This window comes from Gavialis gangeticus, unplaced genomic scaffold (genome assembly GCF_001723915.1).
Source record: "Gavialis gangeticus isolate Ggan-Ray unplaced genomic scaffold, GavGan_comp1, whole genome shotgun sequence".
In the NCBI taxonomy this organism is placed as follows: Eukaryota; Metazoa; Chordata; order Crocodylia; family Gavialidae; genus Gavialis; species Gavialis gangeticus.
Window position 1 is genome coordinate 36,895,429 of NW_017728996.1, and position 23,343 is coordinate 36,918,771.

At 42.9% G+C, this 23,343-nt stretch overlaps 1 protein-coding gene across 1 annotated transcript in view; it reads right to left on the reverse strand.

The window, feature by feature from the left end:
• THSD4 (thrombospondin type 1 domain containing 4) overlaps positions 1–23,343 on the reverse strand; it is an 853,555-nt gene that overhangs the window by 801,311 nt on the left and 28,901 nt on the right. Inside the window, exon 3 of the mRNA XM_019504324.1 lies at positions 3,541–3,983. Within this exon, the coding sequence (XP_019359869.1) occupies positions 3,541–3,983 (443 nt within the window). The remainder of the gene's footprint in view (positions 1–3,540; positions 3,984–23,343) is intronic.

Here is a 23,343-nt window from a genome sequence, read left to right on the forward strand (position 1 = left end):
GTTTGTTTGTTTTTGTTTAGGAGCTGGGAGACTGGGGCCAGGCAGGGCAGCCATGGGGGGATAGGAGAGTGGGTGGGGGCTGGGGGACATGTCGGAGCCCCCCACACAGTGTGGGGCAGTGAGTGGGGGCTTTTTATTTTTTTTATTTTTATTTGGAGCTGAGAGCTAGGGCCAGGCAGGGCAGCCATGCGAGGGGGGGGCTACAAGAGCGGGCGGGGGTTGGGGGGCACTCAGGAGGGTTGGGGGAGCAAGCAGAGGATGGGGCCTGGCAGGAATCCCCCAGTGGTCCTCTGTTCCCTAGTCCAGCCCCCTCTCCCCCATCCCCTACTTACTGGCATGGAGTCTAGGTCCAGCTTTCTGCAATGGCAAACGGGGACTGCCCAAATATCCAAAGCTCTCTGAATCTTTTCTGAATTTATTCAGAGAGCTTCAAATAGATTCAGACCTTTTTATGGGTCTCCTGATTTGATTCAGATTGAGAGATTCAGCCGCCAAATCAGGTCAAATCTCTGAATTGAATCAGCACCTGAAACTTTGCACAGCCCTGCTAAAAGTAGGGTCTGACAGTACATACAGGGGGAAGGGGATGAAGGGAGAAGAAGGTTGGGGGGTAGACGGCAAGGGGACTACCTGACCCCCAGGTCTGTTTTCTCTGTTGTAGCAATGGGAGGGGGACAAGACAAACCTCCAACTAGATTCTATACCTGTAAAATCATTAAAAATATGTAAATTTTCCACAGACTCTAATCAGTGGGGGTTGTCTTATAATCAGAATCATCTTCTTTTCAAGTAAATACATATATTTTCTATTTTGTTAGGCTATTACTCATGTTTGCTGATTCCTCGACTTTCCTGGTCAGCTGCCTGAAAGCAGCCTGAAAACTTTACCACTTTTTCCAAATGGTATAAATGCATTTTGCTTCTCTGAAGGATTTCTATTAATGTTGGAATGTATTTCCTTTGGAAACAGATTCTTTTCATCTTACTATGCTCTCAAATGTTACTTTTATAGTGCTAAAAATGCCCATACAAAAAGTGAGTGTCCATATATTCAGGGAGTCTGTGGTGCTACAAAGATGGTGGATCCATCGCAGAAGTGCATTTTAAATAGGAACTTGTTTAGAGAGACACCCCCTTTGTGGTACCAGATGAAATGCGGTAGCAGTTATTAGGCCTGTGCAAAGCCGCTAGTATTCATTTCAGAATGGAAAGGCAGGCTGTATGGCTGGGATTCCCTCAGGGTAGCATCAGAGGTTGCCAACCAACCAGCCATTTCTTTTTTAGGTCACTATGACATCTTTACAAAGGGAAACCTCTGGTTGGCTGATTAACTCAGAAGTCCTGCAGAGTACGACGGTTAAAAACTTACACACCAAAAAATCCTCCAGAAAATTTCCAAAGCTGTCCTGATAGGAGATGTACCCCAATCAATTTTAGTTAGACGGAGGATCATAAACACGTGGGGTCTTTCTAAAAAACCTAATCAAATCAGCACTTAACGGGATTCTGTAACAACACTCCCAGCTGTCCTATCCCAGTAACAAAAATCGTTTACTTCCGAAATTTACTTTGCCAAATTTAAGGATCTGTTACATACTGTTAAGTAGAGAGGCAGTCACCTATGAAAGCTTATGCCTCTCTGACTGAGTTAGTCTCTTAAATGCTACCCTGCCCAGACAACCTCCATCTGTCAGGACTATAATCTATAGGGCCTGGTACATATAGCCTGGCACTGAACTGGGAATTAAGAAATCTGTGTTCTCTTCTTTTAACCTTTAAGACCTTGGTCAAGATGCACTCCTTTTTCCTTTGGTTCATTTACTTGCCCATCCTTTTTCTGACATCTCTTTAGGACAGGGATTATTTCTTACTATTTGTTTGGACAAAGTCAACACACCTGTAGGATCCCATTTTCCTACTATACACTGTTCTGATATAGCTACAATAGTAATATAGTTCAAATACTTGTATAAATACCTATGAAAACTTGTTTTCAATATTTCTATTCCCTTTGCCAACACAAAGGGAACACATAGGTTAAAGAAAAGGAAAGCAGAACAAGAAAAGATCAGTAATGGAAGTGCTTAAAGTTCACTTAATAGCACAAGGTCTCAGGCCAATCCAGGAAAAGCAGCTTATGAAGTCAGTCCTTAAATTTGGTCAAGAACAAATTAAATTCCATCATTTGCTAGCCAGAGGCTCAATAATTTAGCTTTAATATTCCCTTTCCATCCAGGGCTTAAAGACTGAATTCTTAACATTATTATATTAGTATAAACAGATGTCACAATGAATACTAATAACAAGATGAGCATTTTGGGCACAGACAGAAGTGACAATTTTCACCTAATCTTACCACAGAAAGTGGTCTATAACTATGATCAAACAGAAAGCTGCACACTGCTTAAAAAATGGCTAATCAGGTGAAAATGTTGAGATGAAGATGTTTCAGAACAAAACACCTTCTGTAACTTGTGTCTGCCTCCCTGCTAGTCTCCAAGCTGTTTTCAGAATAGGAGGGGAAAAGGGGAGCAGAAGAAGTTTGGTCCAGAGGGTTTTCAGCCTCTGCTGAAGAGTGCGACAGGTGTATTGGAGCCCCCCTTCTGAGGCTGGTGAGCTCCAGTTCACCCACCCCACACTCCAGCACGTCTGTGGACCCCCTAGAACAAATTTCATCTGCTCTCTTTCTCCCCTCCCATTCTGAAAACAGAGTGGCCTGGCAGCTGGGAGGAGCTGTTGCTAGACTAAACTGGCTGTAGGCTCAAAGCCAACAGTTAGATTCCTCCCCCCCCGGAACCAAGAGTGAATTTCTGTTTGGTCCAGGGGATCATTGCAACTCAGAACACTTCCTGCAAAGCGTTCGGAGTTACAGCAGGGAGATGTACTTCTGTGTGCATCCTTTTCATAAAATACAAGCAAAAAACCACACATCTTTCCTATTCACCTCAAAGTATTTTTTTTTTTGGCGGGGGGATTAGTTCTTCCCTACTAAAGTGGGAGAGAAGTGAAAAGTGAAAAAGGCAGAAAACCAAAATGTTCTTGAAATTTTCCTTTTAAAAAGGTGAGCCAAACAAAATCTTGGTCTGATCTTTTATCAAAAAATATTTTAAAATGTTCAGCAAGTATGAATTGGAATGATACTATTGAGACTGAATGGCACAGCTGAATTATCTTTTACTAAGATTTCTATGAAGATTTCAAAGAATAGATTGCAAAAGTAAATTTTAAAAGAAAATAGTAAAATAGCCTGTAGGCAACAAAGGCGCAATTGTCACAACAGCACACCTGCTGTTGGTTTTAGAATAGTCCAGTGATCATATTACAATATCACCACCTATGCCCTGAGGCATCCTTCCAAAATAGTTTGTGGATGTTATAAACCTATGCCATTCTTCAGCAAGTAGCATGTGTTTAATCCCATGGGTGTTGACATCTATTAACAAAATTTAGCATCTAGTGCATTTAGCATCTAGTCTATTTAGACACAGTCTTCAAATTCACAATTTACATTAAGCTTTGGATTGAAAGCTTGAACAGTACCTCTTTTCTGGCTTCGGGCTCTGTCTTTGAGACTGTGAATGCCGGCTGCCTCTTAACATTCCTCTGTTTAGATGGCTGTCATTGCGGCCTCCTGAGGAAACTGAAGCCCGAAGGCCTGCCCGTAATTGATCTCCATTTCTGTGAAGTGGCACAGACGTACGGATAGCAGACACAACATGGCCAGAGTAAGATGTCAATGGGTCTTCACGATGGCGGGAATACTGGTGGACAACAGATCTTTCTGAGGCTGGGTACTGTTGCCCTGGCCTGTGATAGCTCCTTTCATGGTAATAGGCTGGAAGACAGGGTCGTGTTTGCTCCATTACCCCTCCACTGCAACTTCTAGAGCAGGCTGACCAGGGGCCCCAACTGCCCCATATACCTGGGATTCCTGCACCATTGTCTTCAGAGGCACCTCCTTGCTCCTCTATCCTCTGGGGAACCTAAGGACACAAGCAGATTTAATTAAGACAACTGCACTTCCAATTCTACTAGAAAAAAAGCTCTATTTTTCTTTAAAAGCCACTCTCTCCAGGATCATGGAAGGGAAAAACTGAGCTAACTAGGAACGGATTTAGTTGCCTTTATCAGTTGTTATGCTTCACCCTGCTAGCACAGGAGGCAGCATCCCTTAATTAATTTCTCCTAGAACCATCAAACCTTCAGACCAAAAGTTGTTTTTCGACTTTCTGAACAGGGCTGGATTTCCCTTTGGCTTCCACAATGGAAAATGTTGCTCAATTCAAAGTTCAGAAATGTGAAGATGGAAACTTTCTATTTTTTTCCTACACATCAATAGCAAAGTCAGAAAGAAAGAGAAATTTGAAAAAAAACCCTTAAGTTACCTACCACAAGATGATTTCAAAAGAAAATGTAAAAGACCAATGTTACATTTTTGTTGTTTGTGACAAAGTTAGAGTAAATCGGGGCTGTCCAAATAGCAGCCCACAGGCCAGGTCCAATCCTGAGAAATTAACCTGAGGATTCCAGGTTTCCAGTTCAGGTGCTGCTCCCCACACTGCTCACCTGCTGCTGTCACCAGAGTCTCTGGGCTCCCCCTCCCTCCCGATTCTGCTGCTTGCCACTGGCCCTGGGACAGGCTGGGACAAAGTAACCCTAGGCTGAAGTAACCTACAGTTAAAAGGGAACCTGCATGGTGTAGAGACACTGGTGCAGCAGGGGGCCCCCAGTGTGGTACAATGCAGAAGGGGTGCCATGAGGCACCAACATGATTAAGGGTGAGAGGGAGAGAGCACCCATGGTTGGGGGGCCTGGCATGGCAGGGGACCTGCAGCCACCATGCACTCAGAAGTTGGAAAGCACCAAGTTAAAAAATGTTGATCCATCTCCTCTCTTCCTACAGCTGTACAAGGGTGATCCTCAAGTGGTAAACTCAGGATGGAAAACCAACTTTTCAAAGCACTCCTGTAGTTAACCCTAAGTAAACTTTTGCTGTAAAATATTTATCAATTGGCCTTTCTTCCAGTTGTGCAGAGGGGCAACTTCTCCACATCTCTCATAGTTGTTTTTTCTTTGTTGTATTCTAATAGCACCCACAGTTTACTAGAGGCTGGACACACAGAGTGAAGTGTAGTCCCTGCCCTAGAGACAAAGCCATCTAGAAGGCAAAAAGCAGAGGAGAGTAGGGAGAATGGAAGAAAATCCACATAGTCTTGACTACGTTTTACCAACCTTATGTGAACTTGTTTTAGCCTATGTATTTCTCACTACAGGCAGGGTTTCTATTAGAGCTGTGCGAAGCTTTGGTTGCTGATTCAATTCAGAGACGATTCAGCCCAATTCGGCAGCTGAATCTCCGCATCCAAATCAAATCAGGAGACCCATTATCTCTCTGAATTGAATCAAAAGCCTCTGATTCAATTCGGAGAGATTCAACTATTGGGCCATAGATACGGCTTTATATGGTTTTTCTACGTACCTCAAGGTACCAGGTATGGTTCATGAATACCGAGATGGGGCAGATGGAGCGTCCCAAGGAAGCATGGGGGTGCTCCCCCACACATGCAGTGGCAGATCCAGAAGTGGACCAGACGTACTTCCAGCCCACTTCTAGGTCCACCACTGAGCATGTGGGGGACCCCCCCATCTCAGTTACTGGTCCCTCCTAGGTCTGGGGGGGCACCCAATGTCCCCCATGGCCAATTGCCAAGCTGAGGGGTGCAAGAGGGTCCCCCATATGCTCAGCAGTGGACCTGGAAGTGGACCAAAAGTACTTCCACACTCCCGTGGGATGTTCTATCCGCCCCACCATTTCAGTGTTCACAAGCCACACCTGGTACCTCGAGGTATGTAGAAAAAACATATAAAGCTGTGTCTACAGCCGAATCACTGATTCTCTGAATCAGAATTGAATCTTCAGATTCAGCCAAATCAAGTCAGGACTGTGATCCAAACCTGTCCAAATCCAAATCAAATACTGCCCACTTTACTCACTCCTAGTTTCTATTACTGTTTCAGCTAAGCAAAAGGTTGGGTACTGCTGCACTGCCTCAAGAGCAGACCAGAAACTGGATAATATATCTGCTTCCCCATTGATCCAGGGTGAGGGAAATAGACTACTGCAGTTTTGTGTGAAACAGCTTACTTCCTTCACCTACAGCCTACTCTCCAGTCAAAGATCATGACTAAACTGAAAACTGCCTAAGCCAGTCACAGGACATTACAAAGCAACGAGCTATAAACATGGGAGGTTTTAGTGGAATGTGGTTCGTGAGTATGGCTTGAACACACTATTACAATATACAAACCCTTGCCAGGCTAGGGTTTGTGGTGGGCTATGTAACAGTCAGTTGTGGTCTACATAATCTGAAACATTTCCCCCCTCCGAGGCTGCTCTCACTCTTTCATCACTAACCACATAAAACACAGCATTTAATTATAACTAGCAAATAATAAAAAGCATCTGTATTAATATGATGTGTTCTCCATTTCTGCAATGTTGCATAGAAAACAGGAGCAGATGGCTCTTAGTTTAATACTTTCTTTTTCTGTGGGTAACCCATTTGGCATCAACCTTTTAAATTCAATTGCCTGTACAACCCAATAACTACATAATGTCAGAATTATGAACAATACGTAACAAGGTATTGGTTTCTGGCTGTTACATTTGCATTCATTTCCAATAACAAACAGCACTGGCTCACAGTGTGGCCAGACAAATGAGCTATTTCTCAATTTGCAGTTTCTTCACTGAAAAGTCATATAAACTCTACATTAACACAGCCTTGAAATAAATATAAAACTACAGGATGTTTGATTAGGAAAGTGGCCCATCATCTTTCTTTTGACCTGACCCCAGATAAATGTATTTGTCATAAAAGTCCAGAGATAAATAAAGTTTCGTTGGCCTGGTTTATTTAGTAGTTGGTTTTTATGGTGAATCACTAAACCTTTTTAAAAAGCCACAGGCATTCATCCAGGCAATTTAGAATCCATTAGTTTGCAGACAGCTCAAGCCACCACTAAAAATGAGACATTTCATCGCATAGAAAGAGAAAGGTATGAGAATGACATGCACTGACCTGCTACAGAGACCTTCCTGGCTGCTAGTCCTCAATACAGCAGGTGTCTTTCAGTTAAAACAATGCTTTAAATGGCTAAAGGCAGAGGGAAAATAATTCTGTACACCTTAATCTCAGCAACAAAATTATTCTAGACATAGTACTGAATGCATTAACCTAGGTATTTAAAATCAGAAATTAACAAAACTAACAGTAAAAGCACAAGGTAAAATACCTTGGTTTAGGTTTGTTACTGGGACTTGTACACAAATCTGGGGATCCTCTGAAAAGGGCAATTTTCAACAGCAGATATGACCCAGAATTTACACAGCTCTTTTTCAAATATCTTCACAATTATTAAAGTAAACTTTACAATTACCTTACAAGGTAACAGAGTAGTTAGAAGCCCTATTTTTCAGAGTGGGGGAAATGAAATGTTCCCATTTGATCCTCACAAGGTCATCTAGTCCAGCCCCCTGCTCAAGGCAGGATCATCCCTGACTAAAGTATCCCAGCCAAGTGTCTAATTGTAACAAGGAACCCTGGCGATGTTACGCGGAAAGAGATGAGAGACCAGAAAGACCTGTAAAGGCCACTTTAAAATGAGGGTCTTTGTTACCCGGAGAAGACAAGGACCCAGAAAGCAAGAACCTGACTCCCAGGAGGTCCACAGTGCTACAAAACAGAGAAAGGAAGTTACCTGCAGCAGGAGGCAGTCTTGGGAGGTGACAGCTAGAGCAGCAGAGATCCCAGCTGCTAGGGTGAACAGAACACCCTGACCAATGATCCAGGGTAAGCTGCAGGCTGCAAGCAAAACCAGGGACAGTCAAATGAGAAATAGCCGACTCCAGGCTATGGCAGGGGCTCTAAAATGAGATAATGGGAAATCTCTGCAGCAGAGCTGAGTGACAGGAATCAGCTGAATGGGAGGGGAGGGGAGGGGCTGACCTGCTTGGCTCCAGGGCAGAGGGACACTCTGGCCCTGAAGGTAAGATGAGAACAGAGCTCTCCTGCAAGGTATGAGAAGCTCACATCCGCCAAGAGAAGAAGGGCTTCCACTAGCTTGTAAATGCAACTGAAGGGGTGAAGATCTGGTTGAGGACTATTTGAGTTTACCCAAAGGGGGCTGAGATTTTTGTTGAGGACTCTTTATGTTAACCAAGTGGGATCCTGTTTTCCACTTATAACCACTGGAGGACCAGGAGCAGCTGTGAAGAATTGTTAGGAGGGTGCATAGCAGAGTGCTCTGCATGCTGCAATTTTTCTTTCTCCCTCTCTCCCCCCTCCCAAAGAAGCAAGCTTGAGTGGAGAGGGGCTGAAGCCACAGGGCTGAGAAACAAGAAGGTTGAGACTGCAGAGATAAGGCCCAAGGAGGTGTGGCTGGAATCAAGAGGTGTGGCTGGTCAGAGTCAAGGACCCAAGGAATGAAGTGAGGACAGTCAGGAGACTGGAAGATTGTGGGCTCACCTGCTTGATAGTTCAATGGATGGGAAACTGGCTACAGGGTAGGACCCAGAGAGTTCTCATGAACAGATCTGTGTCGTCCTGGCCTGAAGTGGCTAGTGGTGTCCCTCAGGGGTCCATGCTTGGACAGGTGCTTTTCAACATCTTTGTCAATGATTTGGATGGGGGAGTGAAAAGCTCGCTGGCCAAGTTCACAGATGGGACAGTGTGGCCAAGCCAGAAGATAGGTTGCTGATATGGTAGGACCTGGACAGGCTAGAGAGATGGGCAGACCAGAACCAGATGAAGTTTAACACTTCTAAATGTAAGGTGCTCCATCTGGGGGCAAATAACCCTCAACATATATACCGGCTTGGAGGTGACAGCCTGACCTGCACCATGGCTGGAAGGGACCTAGGGATAATGATTGACCACCACATGAACATAAGCCATCAGTGCAATGCAGTGGCCAGCAGGGCAAATAACACGCTGGCATGCATCAACCAGTGCATCTTATGTAAAGCTAAGAAAGTGATACTCCCACTGTCCTCAGCATGGGTGAGACCGCAGTTGAGTACTACATCCTGTTCTGGGCACTGCACTACAATAAGGACGTGGAAAAACTTGAGAGGGTCCAGAGAAAAGCCACCCATATGATCAGGGACTTACAAGGCAAGCCATACAAGGAAAGGCTCAGGGACCTGGGCCTGTTTAGCCTAAAGAAGAGAAGGTTGACTGGGGACGTGATAGCGGCTTACCTCTGTATCAGAGGAGTGCATCAGGAGCTCAGTGAACAACTGTTCACTAGGGCACCCCTGGGGAAGACCAGGACCAATGGATATAAACTCCTGGAAGACCACATCAGGCTTAATACCAGGAAAAACTTCTTCACATTCAGGGTGCCCAGACTGTGGAATAAGCTCCCTCTAGAGGTGGTGCAGTCACCTACCCTGGAGGTTTACAAAAGGAGACTGGACAGTCACTTCACTGGGGTCTTCCTGCCTAGAATGGGGTGGCTGGACCCAATGATCTGCAAGGTTCCTTCAAGCCTCTAACAATCTTTGAAACTATGAGACCCAGTAAATAGAGACTGGGTAAAACCTGAGGCATGGGTATGGCTATAGAGGCGGCTGGAGACCACAGTTTTTGCATCTGTGAAGTTCTTGTCCCAAAGAAATCACACAAAAACAGAAACCATCTTTATTAACAACAATTACCTTCCTAATAATATTTGTATGCATACTGTAGTAAAGCAGAACACCACAAGAATGATGTAATTTGGACAGTGCCCTCTGACAGTGCAAAAAAAATACATAAAGACACTCAATACTCAACAACCTTCCTCCCACCCCAGATAACATATTCCTGTAAGCATTTGGGTTGGATGGTGACCCATCTTCCAATTTCAGGGGTAACCAACCTTTCACTGACAACAGAAGTAAGTTTCTTTGGCTAGTGTAGAGTAACTTCAACAGCTGGAAGGATTGATGGATCTAAAAGAGCAGCTGATGGACTTGTCAGATCCAGTTCCATCAGCAGTGCAAAGCCTTCTCATGTTGCAGAGGTCACATTATCTGAGACCCAAACCTGCATCTGGTCAACAGGCCCACAAAGTGCCTTTGCATCTGGAGTCTTGGCCTTATAGGACACTGGGCCTCTAGCTCCAAGGACAGATGCAGGAACCCACTGTGGCCCAGTTATGTAATTTTGGATTCATACAGGTTCATCTTGTTCCAAGGTTCTTATACGTGAAACATCTTGGTTCTTGGAGAAATGGATTTCTTGCATAGCCTGATATTTGGCTACCAAATCTGGGTGGAGCTGATCCATGCGTGTTTTCAGCTCGTGGTTCATTAGTAGTTCTGCAGGGATGCAGCTTGTAACAGTGGATGTAGTTGCATACTATAGTAGTAAGAAATTAGTTAATTGTTGGTTCCAGTCACCATCAATGATTTGTTTCACTGCATCTTTAGTAATTTGGAGCATCCACTCAGCTTGGCCATTTGATGACAGGTAGAAATGGATGTGGTGTGATGGATAATATTCCTTCCCATAAACTTAAATTCTTCAGAAGTGAATTGTACAGCATTGTCCGACACACAGGCATCTGAAAGACCATGCATTGCGAACAGCTCCCCTTAAAATCAGATTATAGTGCATAAAGTCATTGATGTGACAGAAATAACTTCCAGCCACTTTGAGAAAGAATGAAATACAATAAAGAATATCTGCCTTGGAAAGAATCAGCAAAATCTATGTGCAGCTGAGATGATAGTGTCCTGGTCAATTTGCAAGGATGGACTGGAGCCTTAGCTGATGTGCAACATGTAGCTTGGCATGTTTCACACCTCTTTACTGTTTACTTGATGTCAGCATCTATATTTGGCCACTAGACATGACTTCTAGCAAGAGCTTTCATGTGAGCAATCCCCAGAAATCCCTCATGAAGAGCATTGAGAACTTGCATTCAACCTGCATTAAGAATGACCACTCAAGTTACCCACTCAGACATTTCTTAAGGGCAGAAAGTTCATGTTTATGTGTACCGAATGGCTTAAGTTCATCTATGACCTTTGCCAAAGGCCCTGCTCTTCATACCCAGTTTAGTACTTGGGCTAACGTTGGATCTTCAGGGATGATGCTCAAGGGCAACCGGAACGGTTTCATTAGGGGCAGGTCACGTCAAACCAACCTGACTGCCTTTTATGACCCTACTTCTATGATTCTAGGTGTTGACTTCTACCTTCATTGGTTGAATTCTGGTTGCATCAAATTGGAACTCTGGGAACTCCATGCTGGTTTCTCCAAAAGTGCATTTATCTTTCTTGAGTTTTAGGCCAGCATTGGAGATGCATCATAACACTTCTTCCAGCGGGATAACTAGCTCTGGCATGGACCCTGCTCCAATGACAATATAATCAAAATATAGCATGACTTCCTTAAAACCTGCAACTAAGTTATCCATAACCTTTTGGAAAACTGGTACAATGCTTACTCTAATATGAAGGCCCTTGGCTTGGAAGGCTCCTTTATGGATGATAGTTGTGCATCAGTGGTTTGATCATCCACAGAAAGCTGTTGAAACACTTGTACCAAGTCTAACCTTCCCTCCAGCAAGAATGGCAAGGAGCTGGTCTACTGCAGGAATCTGGTATGAGTGTTTCTGTAGCACCTATTAATGGTACACTTGTAGTTGGCACATAACAAATACGACTCTTTGGCTTTGGGGTAGGTATGAAAAGAGTAACCCATATTGACTTTAAATTTCCTTCTAGGACACTTTGTTCCACAAGCTAAGCAATCTTTGCATCATGTTTTTGATGAAGAGTGAAGACAACATAACGAGGCTTCACTCAAATGGGAGCTACAGTCAGATCCACATAAATGATACAGGCTGGCTTTTATAGACATCAAGCTGTTCATCAAAAATCTATCCAAAATCCTTCATGACATTTTGTAAGGTGTCCATCTAAGGGTGTGCACTCCTGTTAACTTGGTACCCAAGGGCTCAAACCATTCTCCTCCTAGTAAGTTTACTCTCTGACCCTTAGCAACTCTTGAGTGAAAGACTCCTCAGTCCTACCCTTAGTGGACACTGCCCTTTAACGGGGTTGTTGCATAGTGATTTTTTTTGGCAATTTGAGCATCTTGTGCAATGACTTGTTATGAGGCTCGGCCAGGGATATAAGTGAGCAAATAATCTGAAAAGTCTTTGAGCCAATGACACTCAGTAGCACTGCACACTGCTAGTTATCATCAGTACTTTTTAGCTTCCAAATACAAGCCTAACCAGTTAGCATAAGAATCCCAGGTAGATGGAATGGTCATATCGAATTCTTCAATGTGGCCCACAGAATCCATATTATAGTGATCAACTGCACAGACCAGCACATGGGAGGAAAAGGGTCCCAGCCCTCTCCTCCTTGCAGCACAGATCACTGCAAGTCTTCTTTTTACTGAAGTACTAGATGCAATCCTACCTACTAAAATCCCATCTTTGTCACCAGTCTCCTCTATCTGTGGGGTTCTTGTCCCAGAGAGATAACACAAGAACAACAGTGGAAACCATCTTTATTAAAAACTAATTTCCTAATAATATGTGGGTAAAGCAGAACAGCATGAGAATTATGCATTTTGGGCAAGGTCCACTGATAAAAGAGTGCAAAATATACATACTCAATAGACAACAACCATTATTGCCTATAAGACAATTAGGGCCTATAGAGCCAAGACTAGAACAAAGAGAACAAGGAGTAGCACCAGAGACTTAGCCTAGATAGGGGAAATACCACCAGACTCCCCCTTTTAAGACACCAGACAACTTTCTCAAATACTGTCTTGCATCAAGGAACGGCACTTGAGTGGAGAAAGGGGAGGTTCAGAAGGGGATCGGAGAGTGCATGACTAACCTGCAGGCAAGAACCTCATGGCCACCTTCCATGTGGGTCCACAGGTCACAGTTACACTAACCTGCTATTGAAAACTTCCAGTGATAAAGATTCCACAGTTTCTCTAGCTAGTCTGTTCCAATGCTTGACCACCCTTGTAGTCAGAAAGTTCCTCCTAATATCCAACCTGAATTTTCCCCACTGAAGCTTGAAGCCATTGCTCCTAGTCATCCTGTAGCATTATGAAATATGCAGCCAGCAAAATTGCTTAAAATGTTTGGACTGATATTGTGAGAAGTTTTAAATCTTACATACAACTTTCAGCAGGTATTTGTAAATGTTGGACATTACCAAAAGGAACTAATCTGTGAATTAACCTATTCCTGTTGAATAAAACCACAAAACACATTTCAGGACCAATCCTAACTTAAACTGACATAACCCCAGTGAATTAGCTTGGAGTTGTCAGGTGCCCAGCATTTTTTATTTTATGTACAGGTACAGGTATGATGGAATCTGATGCTTGATCCATACAATCGCACTTCCTGCTATGCCACATATGCATGGCAGGAGGCATGACTATAGGATGATCATCATGACAGATTCCATCATGCTTTACTGCCAGTGCCAGGGGAGCCCAATCCTGACTCACCCTACACCAGCAAGCAGCAAACTCCTGTGGCCGGGAGCCCCCTCAGCTGACAGGGCTCCCAGCCACGGGGGTCCCTCAAGGGTCCCTGAAGCACGGAGACTGCATTTGAGCTCCAGACAACCCCTGTACCTGGGACACTGTAACAGTTGCAGTCTCACAAACTTGGGGCATATACTTCTGTGACTAGGAGCCACCATCAGCTGGGAGCTCCCAGGCTTTGGGGTGCACATAGGTCCCCCACAGCTGGGAACTCCAATAAGCTGACAGGGCTCCCAGACATATGGGTACAGGCTATACATGCAAATTAAAGCTGAATAGAAAGCAGCCATAAAGTTATTTTCCAACAATAACTTTATAGCTGGTTGGACTTTCTTACAGTGTGATAGTAGCTGATGTAAATAATTTGCACATGTAGCCAGTGTAAATAAATGGTGCAATTAACCGAGTAATTGCATAATAAATGTAACGTGTAGAGGGGGCCTAATGCTCCCTGACCAATAACTGAAAACTAATGAAAACTGTAGCAGAATAGAGAAGGCTCAGCAAAAGACAATAAACAATGAAGCAGCACAACTGTAGAGTACCAAATATGAATAAAGGACCAAGGCAGACAAGGTTCTTTGGATAAATGTGATATCTTTTATTAGGCCATCTAAATAGATGGAAAAAAATGTTCTTTGCAAGCTTTCAGGCATAAACACTTTTCCTCAGGCATAGGGAGAGTCTGCTGTTTTGTGCTCTCCTGGATGGAATAGAAGCCAATATGCAAATACAGGTCTGTGAAAATGTAAATGCATGGCACTGAGGATCAGAGACCATGGGAGACAATAGGTGCAAAGGAGAGAAAGAGGGAAATGTTGACCTGGTGACAGAATGTAGCTGGTAAAATATAGAGAGAGGTTACCTAGGGTTAGCGGATGGCAGGCAGGTTATAATGTGCCATAAATCCAAAGGGACAGGCACCCCAATGACAACCCCTGCAATTTGATCACAAGATTCATACCCACCACTTTAGCTCCTGGGCTACGTACGGACAGTCAAAAACCTGAGGCTGAATCAATTCAATCTTCAAAGGTTAGTTTAAGCTGCATAGATTGAACTGATAAGCAAGTGAACAGACATTCACTTTTGATTCCAGAAATGCAGCCACATGCATGCAGTAGCACAGGCCAGAAGCCAGGGGATGCTAAAGCATACCTCCTTGCTTGGCTGGAGCAGACAGCTTGGGCCAAGGCTAGCCCACCCACACTACAAGAGGGGGATTGCAGGGAGGTAAAAAGCATCGTGGGATGCTGGGGGACTGAGAATTAACTTGATTCTGGAGGTCATCTAGGACAGAAGTTCAATAAACTGATTTAACCCAAATCAGTTATGTCTGATACTGCATCCATCCAGGTTTATCTTAAATTGGTTTCAGCCATTTTGGCAACGGCTTATGTGCGCTGAACTTCAGTTGTGTTACAGATTTGAACCAGTTTCCAATCACTTATATTGAATTATGTGCAATTTTTGTCCCTAGTTCTGGAGCCAAGGAGAAACTCAGCTGTCTTCTTCCCCCTCAAATACAAGCTTCTAGCCTCATAAATGCAAATAAAATCTTGAACACATATACCCCAAGAAACACTAAGAGGCAAAGAGAAAGAATTCAAGATTTGTTATGTTTTTTAAAATAATCATATTATATTTAACCATTGATTTTTGAATACCTGAAGCTGATGCAGTTCAATGAAAAATGAACAGAGTTCAAGTAAACAAGACATTCTGGCCTAAATCCAGCTATGTATATAAGTATATTCCTTATTTAAGTCTCATTTGACTTCAGAAAGACTTTTCATATGTTTAAAATTAAGCACGCGCTTAAGTATTTAACTGAGGTGTTAGTGAAGAAATCAACTGAAGTCTCACCATAGGAAATGAACTCCAAAGTCTCCTAAATAGCAGAGTTTGGCATATGTTAGAAGGATCTGGTCACCTTTCTTTATCCAAAAGAAAACAGTGTGGATATACTGGCTTACTTCATAACGAAACTAGCTGCAATCTGACTAACCTCCATAGCTGTAATGTTCTCTCTGTGCTGAAATCCAGCTGACAGAACTGGAGGAATGAGAAGCCTTTTTACAGTCTGACCTCCCTTCATGAGCAGCAATGGCCAAGATTCTTCCTTGAAATAGCAGGCAGGACTTGGCCCTGCAGGGCGCAGGTATAGTTCCAAGGCTGATCTTGTCATGATGCATTAAAACTACCACTGTACTTTTTCAGCAAGTTAAAGTTTGGCTCCTCTGCACCTAAAAAGGATTGCATGTGAATTAAGTAGCCAGGAATAAGGTATTCTAATTTCTGCTTCTTAAATTCCAAAATACCAGTCTTCATTGAAGTGGAAGCTGCATGCTATATTTGAGAGACTTGGCAGTCTCCTTTAACCACTGTGGTACAACATATCATTCTGTGCCAATACATTATTTACAACATACTTAGTTTTAACAGATATATAATGTCATACTGTTTTTGTGCTTGCACGAATTAAACAACTATGTTACGTATATGGGGAGATGTAAATACCTAATTTATACAAACCCTATACAACACTACAATTGAGAAATCAAACAGAGGGGGAGAAAGGATTCCTATCAGAGCATAAATGTGGCTACATTGCACATCCTGTATAATTCACAGTATACATTAAAAGACAGTTTCACGTTTACTGAGTTCTTGGATATGCAGATGCAACACGCAATGAATTAAATGGAAGCTGTACATACATATCCAAAGGGTAGGTTGTGACAATGTGTTTTTAATAAAGTCCTCTGTGAAAAAAACAGCTAACCAGGGGAGGCAAACAGGCTGCATTTTGCAAGAAATAGAAGGGGGGATGATGACAAAGGAAACTAAAGATATGGAAAGCAGTTAAATGTTTTCCACGTGGATAAAAATCTTCTTCTCTTCTTTTGCATTGTATTTTTCACTGTTTTCTTTTCACCTACTCCAGGAGCTATAGTAACAAGCTCTGGTTGGGTGGACCACAGAAGAAATTTCAAGGCAAGACACATCCTGCAGATCTTACAGACCAACCCAATTTGAACTTCTGGCTTTTTCTTATAAAGGAAGGGAGATTCTTAAAACAACTTAATTCTCTTTAAAAAAAAAAAAAAGTAGTAAGGTAAAAAGCATGTTTCCATGGGCTTCCGCTAACATTCTTAAAACTCAATGTTAGTCTGCAAAACACCCACAACAAAAGAAATCCTTTCTATGGAAAGCAACAATTGAGGGATCCAGCCGTTTTCAACTGCCATATAAATCTTCATCACACAAAGTCATTATACCTACCCACCCTCGCAATTGCCCACAAAGAATTTGCAGAACTATTTGAAGAAATGAAAACATTAAATTACAAGAAAAGGATTAAATCACATTTTTAATGGTTAACTACTTTTTTTATTTTTGACTACTTGCATGTACTTGAGAGGCAACATTAAGCCTAGATGGATGGTGCAAGTCACGAGTTAGGAACAAATAATGAAAAATTATATGACAGGAAAAGTGGTCAGAAGGCCCTGATGTGAAAGTCCAGCAGTGTATTGCTGTGAACTTACTCGACTAGCAAATACTATTCATCCTTCTGGAAGATGCTAAGTTGGTCTAGCTGATTCACTAATAAAAATGCTTTTTCATCCTACGCAGATATAAGGAAAAGAGACATAGCATCCCAGGACGGGCTAGTGGGACATGGGTTATGAGTAGCAAGACATTCTATGATCAAAAGTAAAATCACTATCATTTTTTCACTTCAGTTATTATTACACAAGCTCTTATTTAAAGTATGTTTCATCTTTCTAATATTAAGGATCCTGGTTTTCTCTGCTTAAAAATTCCAAATTCTCCAGTTCAAACCCCCCAAATCTATGTTTTTCTGCAATTAAAATGAAATGCCACTATACATATAGGTATTAGCTGAACACAGTGTTTTATCTATATATTTACAATTCTAAAGCAGTTTGGAAGCCTGTCAGTGCCTCGATCATTATAATAAAATAGATTCTAAATACCGATATATTTTGGTGTTTGATTTTGGTTTGTTTAACCTATAAAATCAGAGCTCCCCCTGCCCCCTTCACTCTCCAGCTGTGGCTGTCCCCCCTGCCACTGTGTGGTGCTGAGCAGACCTGATATTTTAGTGCCCGGGCCCTGCCCATGCCCTTGTCCCTCACTCCCAAGCCACAGCTCCACCAGCCCTGCTGATGCACCTCACACCCAACCTACAGCTTCCAACCCCCACATCCCTGCTGGTGCCCTTCACTCCTAACCCACAGTGCCCCTCACTCCAACCCACAGCCTCCCACCCTCCTACACCTGCTGGTGCTCCTCACTCATGACCTGCAGCCCCTTGCCCCCCACTCCAGCACTGCTGGAGGGGGTGTCCAGCTGCAAGGGCAATGGAGCTAGGGCCATGGCCCACAGCCCCCTGCTCCTCCAACAGTGCCTGAGTACCAGCTGCCACCTGTGGGAGGTGCTGGCTGCTGTAGCCAGAGGCTGGGCTGGTATGCATACAAGACAGGCAGTCAGGCTTCTTTACTTTTCATTCCATCCAGGAAGAGCACACACCAACTGCTGAAACTTCCTTAGCCTGACAAAGGGTTTTTGAACCCGAAAGCTTGCTTAATGATTGTTTTCCAACTATTCAAGTTGGTCTAATAAAAGATACCAGATTCATGCAAAGAACTTTGTCTGCCTATATCCTTAGACCAACACAGCTACAACCTATACCTCAGTAGATTTGTGTGTTTTATGTGGATCCTTCAAGGGTTAATTCACTTGCATTCACTTAAAACGTTAGCTTCACCTGCCATAGCAGGGCCCTAATTTTATGTCAGTTTGGATAGTCCCATAACTCTACCTAGACTTAATTAACCCAAGTCATATTGGATCATTAAAAATGGCAATATTCAATTACTTGTATTTCAGTAGCATAATAAGAAGCCCATTGAGCAGATACTGGATCCCAAGGTAACTATAAAATTTTGCTTCTCACTATTTGTCAAAACCAAAACTCTTTACGGAAACATAACTTCAACAAAATACTCATTTGGAAGCTTCTCAAATCTGGCCTGGAATTTAAAGGGAGGAAAAGCTCTACAGAACAGCCAATGGCCTGGTAGACAGAGCACTCACTCAGGCAATGGTCTAACTTAGATCACTGGCAGATGTTACAATTAGGATGCAATTACCCTGTTAATCACACCATAAACAATAACCCCGTCACACATTCAACAAATTAATGGTGTGACAAAACGAGAAACAGGCCATGAAAATATTCCAATGTATAACATTTTTACGGCTGGTTTCTACTGGAGCTTAAATTGAATGTGCAGCAGGGTAATGAGAGTCAGCTGAATACTCTGGTGGGGTCCTGGCCCCAGGACTACATGGGAGTCTTGAACCAGCTCTGGGGCAGTCTCAGGGCTGAGACCAACAATCAGCTGATAGTCAGACCCAGCCCTGGGACTCCACCTGGGCTGGAACTGGCTCCAGGGCAATTCCAGGGCTACGACTAACAGTCAGTCCTGATTGTTGGTCCCAGCCCCAGGACTGCACAGAAGTCTGAACTGGCTCCAACCAGGTACCACACTGGAGTCTTGAAGCAGCTCCAGTACAGTCCTGGGGCTGGAACCTACAATTGTAGATCCCAGTCCTCTGGCTATGCATGAGTCTGGAACCAACAGGGATTGCAGAGCAATCTCAAATGGTTTCAATGCAGTTGCAGGGATGCAACCAACAATCCCCTGATTATCAGTCCCAACCCCAAGACAGCTCAGGTTCAGCCAGCTTGCGGGCACTCAGCTTTCAACTCTCCACTGCAAGGGAAGCCCAGGATTCTGGGCTCCCTCTTCATGGGCAAGTAGTAATGATGCTGTTGGGATCTGATTCCTGATCCCAAAAATTGCACATTTAGTCATGCACATGTAAGCATCACAGGATGCACGAGTGTTGGGATTGGGGATGAGATCCCATTGTGCCTTTAAACAAATGTGTTCCATTGGCCTTGGTTTCTAAAACTGCCTGATTCAAAGAGGTGAACAAGTTGGAGTCTCCAGCATCCTAAGTGACTGTCAGCTAAGTACCAGACTTCTAGCTTTTCTGGGGTGGATGTTCCTGTTCATGACAAAAATAAATAAATAAATACATTCACAAAATACTTGTTTTCTTTCTGCACTGGAACAAAAAAATCTTTGAAGCTTCAATTTAAATTGGGGGGTGGGGGGGGGTTGCAAAATGGAATTCTTGTTTTCTGGCCAGCCCTGAGTACCCCGTCAGTGTTGTGCACTCATCTACAACCATAACATTTCTCTCTCCATTCAAATGCATCCCAAAGATTGACCTCTTCCCCTCAGTATTAAAATTTCTGGCTATAAGTCTGAAGAATGTACATTATAAAAGTTCACTTAGAACAAGAGAAACTTATAGTGTAATAACAATTATAAGAAACACGCTACAAAAAATTGTGACTTTTTCAGAAGTGCTTAGCAAACAAATCCATGAACTTGCAGATAGCAATTGCTCAGATCTCTAGTGACTGGTAGAAGAATGGAGCAGAGGCCAACCAAAATATCACTACACAATATGTGTACATTTGCCTGGTTAGTGTGCTCTGCTATTTTAATCCTTCAGTGCATTTTTGGAAGCCTTTAATCAGAGATGTAGTAAACTGTTTGAATTTTACAGTACATGGTAAGTGTAAATACTACCAGCTTAGATGATTTCAGTTTCCGTTCTTTGTATTAAAAACCCTGCCTGAACATCTGTGCCTGTGAAGATTAAAGGACTGAAAACCCTGGAAACAGAAGATCTTTGTATCCACAAGTCACTGCAGAATGCTACAATGCCTGGGAAGCTTAACTGCCCCACCAACTGATTTTGCCCACATCTGAAGGGTCTTTAATATTATCTAAACACTCTAGAGGGTAAAGCAGCTTTCCATCAATTTAACATAGTCCTTGTGCTAACACAGCTTTAGACTGCCTCCAAACTACGCCTAATCTTTTACACCAAGAGCACATCTATTGTTGGCAGTGAAATTAGTGATCAAGACTATTGTCCACTGGGAATGCAGCCAAGATCACATTTACTTTTAAGAAAACTCATGGCCCACTTCTGATCTCACCTGCACCCATTTTTATACTAATGCAACTTATCTAACTCCACAGTTACTCCTGATTTACACAAATATAAAGGAGATCATGAATCAACACTCAGACTCTACAGCCAAGAAGCTTTAAACATTATTTTATGTAAGTGGGGGGGGAATAGATAGATATCTATATATTAGGGCTGTGTGAAGCTTCAGTCCCTGATTCGATTTGGTAGAGATTTGACCTGATTCGGTGGCCAAATATCTGCATCTGAATCAAATCAGAGGACCCTTTAATCTCTCCAAATCAATTCCAACAGATTCAGTGATTCGGACATAGATACAGTTTTAAATGGTTTTTCTACATACCTCTAGGTAGCAGGGGCTCTGAACCCTGTGGTGCTGGAGCAGATGCAGCATCCCACAGAAGCACGGGGGGCTCTCCAGTGTGCTTGGCAGCAGACCCAGAAGTGCCAGACGCCAGGGAGCATGCTGGAGGGCCCCTGTACCCCCACCTCCCCCAGCTCAGTGACTGGTGCCTCCTGGGTCTGGGGGGGGGCACCCGGGGTCCCCCGCAGCTGATCGCCAAGCCACAGGGGCACAGAGAACCCCCAGTGCGCTCTCCAGCAGACCTGGGATAGATAGATAGATAGATAGATAGATAGATAGATAGATAGATAGATAGATATCATGTTTAAAGCCTCACGGGTCTAGAGAGTGAGTGCTGATTCATGATCTCCTTTATATATATATATATATAGAGGAGGCACATGCTCCTTCAAGTGCTGAATGCTTTCTCCAAGGCATACAGCATTCTCACCTACTTCTTCAAGGCTTTTAAGTTCAATTCCCTTATATTAAGATGAGGCTCTTGCCATCACATATTTATCCACATGTATCCCAGAATAAGTATGCTTTGTATGATAACAATAAAAATTACACTTTAAAAAAAATATAATGCCAATTCTAGGTAAGTCCTCCTAGCACCACTTCCTCCCCTTTGGGCGGGGGGCTGGACTCAATGATCTTCCGAGGTCCCTTCCAGCCCAAATGTCTATGAAATCTATGAAGCTGCAGTGGAGCAGTGAGTTCAGGCATAACAAAAGAAAAGAAAAAGAAGACAGCCAAAGGGGGGTGGGACTTAAAGCATCCCTATTCTTTAAGGCAGGCAGTTGAAAATTTCCCTTGCCTAAAGTTGCACTGGTCCAAAGCCTAGGACAGGGAGCACTGGATCATGTACCAGTGAGAGATCTGAGGTCCAGTATTGTACAGCTCACCTGATCCACAAATGGGTAGTTTCACATAAACTTGAAAAGAGATTCTCAGTTTTCCACAGAGGCACAATATTTACTGTTAGTCCTGAAAGGTCAAAAACTTAAAGAAGTTACATTGTTGTGTATAGAAACAGTATTTTCAGATCTCTATAATAAAGTTGGTCCAAACAGTCTTTATTCTCAAAAGAAAGTGGCAAAAAGCTTTTATACATTCAACCTTTTGAATATTTTTCAAGATTTATTTTTCTTTTCCTGCATATTTTATCTCACAATTTGGTGTAGAGTGGGATAGAAGCTTCATGGCAAGGGTCAGGTTATGCTCTACATTGTAGGTTTTCACTTAAAAAGAATATCATCTCTAACTCTTCATGCCTCAACACTTGAGGTGCTCACCATGGCTAGCATGGAGTGCATCCTCATGTGTTTGTTCTAAGCCACAGACATTTACCCTTTACATTCTTTCGCCAAGCACTACAACTCACAAATCAGTCTTTTCTTCCTCCACCCCACCAAACATTCTGTCTTGTTTGTATTGACCATGTGCAATTAAATATCTGCCAATCTGAGCAAAGTAAAATATATTTTACTAATGCAAAAATATCACAGGAATTACTATATTGAGATTTAATCTGTTATTATGAATATGCATGTTTTAATTAAAATAAACCAGGTCCAGAATTTCCAGATATGTTCCCCCAAAATTTTGAATAATTTTGCCATAAAGTACATGTGGCAGGCTATCACTTTCACAATACAGTTTTTATTTTCCCTAAGGCAAACTTGTCCCCACAGGAAATAACAAAGTATAAACAAGCAAGTACATAAACAATAAGTAATTAAATAAAACCCTGCAGTCCTTTTCCAGACACTGAGTAACCCTGGCTCTATGATGCCTCCTCAACACCTCCACCTTCCTTCTCTCTCCTTTCAACCTTCTCTGGGGACTTAACTTCCTCAGGGGCCATCCAACCATCCCCATCAGCTGGCACAGCCCTCCTAGACAGGCACGCAGGCAATCCTCTTTCAACTGTCTGCAGCTGAGCTGCAGCCCCTGAGCCATGCACCCAGTTACAATACAGTTTTATTCATTTTATTCACTTTCTTCCTCTCAAGTTTGAGTAACTAGCTATTTAAGCAAAGAAATATAACCAATACCAAAAAAACCCCCAAATCTGTTTCAGTCTTGTAAACCAGGCTCTCTTGTAAAATGAGTGGCATATACCAAATGCACCAATAGATGGTGTAAACATTTTATTAGTACCCATGTGAAACAACTTGCATGATAATGCACCATGCCTGGGTACATACATTCCAGGAGGTTAGATCAAGTTAAAAATGGCCACCTAAACTAAGTCAGAAATGGGGAGGGGACTAGCAGGGGTAGTTGGGGAAATAAAGGGAG